This window comes from Myotis lucifugus, unplaced genomic scaffold, assembly GCF_000147115.1.
Source record: "Myotis lucifugus unplaced genomic scaffold, Myoluc2.0 scaffold_84, whole genome shotgun sequence".
In the NCBI taxonomy this organism is placed as follows: domain Eukaryota; kingdom Metazoa; phylum Chordata; class Mammalia; order Chiroptera; family Vespertilionidae; genus Myotis; species Myotis lucifugus.
In genome coordinates this window covers 2,722,777-2,726,273 of record NW_005871132.1, presented here as the reverse complement: position 1 = coordinate 2,726,273, position 3,497 = coordinate 2,722,777, and the positions used below count along the sequence as shown (strand labels likewise).

Here is a 3,497-nt window from a genome sequence, read left to right as displayed (position 1 = left end):
TACTGAACAACCACTCTCTAAGACTGATTTGAACACTTGCATTTTGGACTTTCACATCCTTTCCTCTTTACAGACTGAATTCTATTTACTCAGAATGTACGGAGAAACAAAGGGGTATTGTAACAGAAGCCCTTTCTCAGGAAGGAAGATGGAAGATGGAAGATGAAGGATTCCTCTGAGATATACATGGCTCTCCCTGAGACTAATTAGGAGGCCTTCGGACGGCCCCGGCCCACACTCTGAACCTGGGAGACGGTCAAGCTGCAGCCCTGGTGCCCAGTGGGCTAATGGCAGAGCCCCAGTCGGATGGGCCCCAGGGTGTCAGGGTGGCCGGTGGGGAAGGTGGCAGGGCACTCTACCTGAAGAAGCCCTTGCATCCTTCACACGTCATGACATTGAAGTGATAACCAGTGGCCTTGTCCCCACATACACGGCAGATGTGGGGCTCCCCATCCCCCTCCTCGCCATTGACGGCGGGCTTTCCAGGAGTGGAGTCTGCTTCTCGGCGGTGCTCAAGGTCATGGTGGTTCCAGCTTTCTTCAGGTCTCACCTCCAGGTTGGCTTCCGGCCCTCTGGGACTAGGAGTAAACAGCCTCAGGTCAGTAAAGGGCTGGACAGAAATGTGCTGAGGCTGTCCCCACAGGGGACCCAAGGGCTGACCTGTCATGGGAGAAAGAGGGTGGGGTGGAGTTGCTATAAACAGCGATGTAACCATCTACAAAAGCTGGAAGTCGTTTCCATGGCAGAAATCCAGGGCCTACCGAAAAACCTCCAACTACTCAGAGTCACAGAGAGTGTTCCACAGCAAAGACTGTCACGGGAAGGGACATTTTATACACAAGGCATTGTTTCAGAGTGCACATTGGAGGAAAACAATCTGCCTCCTGTTTTCAGCTGCATTCAGGAGCCACTAGGAATAGCGGGATCTGGGGCTATGGAGATGGTTGCCAGACATTCTGCACGTAAATCATCAACTGTGGACAAAGGAAAAGTGAGACGACACTCCCTCTGCCATCAATATAAAGGCCGGTCCCTAGAAGGGAAGCGGTACACAGTTACAACAAGACGTGTGAATCACGGAAGCTCAGTAGATGGCACGCACCAAGAAGATAAAGAAATGTCTCTAGCCCAGCTGGCATAGCTCAGTGGTTGAGCATAGACCTATGAACCAGGAGATCATGGTTCGATTCCCAGTCAAGGCACATGCCCAGGTTGCCGGCTGGATCCCCAGTGTGGTGCGTGCAGGAGGCAGCCGATCAATGATTCTCTCTCATCACTGATCTTTCTACTCTCTATCCCTCTCTGAAATCAATAAAAATATATATTTTTTTAAAAATAAATGTCTCTAAAGCAGTGGTTCTCAACCTTCCTAATGCCGCGACCCTTTAATACAGTTCCTCATGTTGTGGTGACCCCAACCATAAAATTATTTTCGTTGCTACTTCATAACTGTAATTTTGCTACTGTTATGAATCTAATGTAAATATCTGATATGCAGGATGTATTTTCATTGTTACAAATTGAACATAATTAAAGCATAGTGATTAATCACAAAAACAATATGTAATTATATATGTGTTTTCCGATGGTCTTAGGTGAAGGGTCGTTCGACCCCTGTGAAAGGGTCGTTCGACCCCCAAAGGATTCGCGACCCACAGGTTGAGAACCACTGCTCTAAAGGGACCGAAGAGAGACATCTACTTAAACTGTGTCTGATTAAACATTCCCCAATTCCTTAATGAAGAGGCACTAGAATTAATGACAGAATCCCACGCCCTGATATTGGAATGACTTTTACTTGGTTTTGCCTATAAGTTTTCTGTTAACATAACTTCCATGGTCCATTCTCTCATATTATGAAGCCCTAGGTAGAGAACTCTGACATATTCTCCCAAGATGGTCCCAATAAACCTCACGTCCTGAGCCCCACCCTCATCAGTCCCCTCCCAGGATGAGTCTGGGATGGTCTTGGACTTCCTTGAAGCAATAGAATGTGGGGAAGTGACACTGGGTCAGTCCTGGGCCTGAATCATAACACGGCCTGTGAGCTTCTGCTTCTCCCCTTGGGGGAGCCCACATCACCATGTGAAAAGGTCTGGCTACCCTGTGGGGTAGGGGGAGGGGGACCACACAATGAGGCCAAGTGGAGAGAGAGAGCCCTGAGATGACACACATGAGAGAGACCCAGCTGCTCCAGGCTTCCAGCCATGCCCCCCGAGCTCGGCACATGTGAGGGAGCCCAGGTAAGCATCCACCTGAAGCCATTTGGAGCTGAAGAACTCCCAGCTGAGCCCTCTCAACACACAGAATTGTGAAGGAAATAAAGTGGTGGCAGTTGTAATCCAGTAAGTTTTGGGGGGGCTTGGTGCATGGCAAGAAATAATGTAAACAGATGGGGTTCAGTTAGAAACAGATCTGAACTGGGTTGGGGGACGCCAACTGACACCCCCAATTCTGATCCTGTCCCACGCTTACATCAGACCTCCTTATAGAACGGTGCCCGGTGGGCAGGAAAATGGCAGTGACTAGGTGACTGGTGTGTGCCAGCCAGGTCTCTCTTTTGTGTGAATTTCCTGACGAGTCAGGCTGTGCTGACCTGAGGCGACACCTGCCCTCGCTGTGCTGGGTGGCAGCTGGACACTGGAAAACCATGGGAGCGGGTTCTCCCCTGGAGCCCCCAGAGGAGCCAGCCTGGCAACGCTCCGGTTTTAGCCCAGGGACGCTGGCTTTGGACTTCGAACATCCAGAACTGCAAGACCCTGAATTTTGTATTGTTTAAGCCGCCAAGTGTGTGGTATGATTTTTTAAATGTCATGTTTAACCCATGAACCAGGAGGTCACGGTACCATTCCTGGTCAGGGCACATGCCTGAGTTTTGGGCTCCATCCCTAGTAGGGCACGAGCAGGAGGCAGCCGATCAATGATGTTTCTCCCATCATTGATGTTTCTCTCTCTCTCTCTCTCTCTCTCTCTCTCCCTTCCTCTCTCTGAAATCAATATAAGTGTATTTTTAAACATTTTTGCTTTTTGTTGTGATAATGGAGAAAAGTTCCATCTTCACAATTGTTGAGGATGTTGTCAGACAAGCACACCTCTACCAAGATTCTGTCACATGAGTCTTTTTATCTGAAAGAATGTTCCAGAGATTGAGTTCTGGCTCCACACATTTCAATCCTTGTTCCCCTCCTTCAGCCTGACACCTCAGGGTGTGCTGATGCTGTGAGGCACCTCGGACCCGCGTCTCCCTGTCATGACGGCGGATGACCAGGTGGAGCGGGCCATCCTGGAGCCGGTTTCTGCACTGGATGGCCAGCAGGAATGAGCTCACATGCAAGCACATGGAAACCCTAACACGGCACCAGAGTTAAGTTAGGGTTTTTCAAAATGCTGGCACGCCGAGCTCAAAAGGTTCGCCATCACTGGTCTAGAGATATAAAGCGAATGGAGGTCAGTTGCACAACAACGTAAGTATACATAACATTACTGAATTGTACAGT

At 49.3% G+C, this 3,497-nt stretch overlaps 1 protein-coding gene across 1 annotated transcript in view; it reads right to left on the bottom strand.

Annotated features, from left to right (window-relative positions):
* NR1I2 (nuclear receptor subfamily 1 group I member 2) overlaps positions 1 to 571 on the bottom strand; it is an 11,097-nt gene extending 10,526 nt beyond the window's left edge. The window contains exon 1 of the mRNA XM_023755802.1: positions 360 to 571. Within this exon, the coding sequence (XP_023611570.1) occupies positions 360 to 391 (32 nt within the window). The 5' untranslated portion in view covers positions 392 to 571. The remainder of the gene's footprint in view (positions 1 to 359) is intronic.
* Between the last annotated feature and the right edge of the window lie 2,926 nt (positions 572 to 3,497).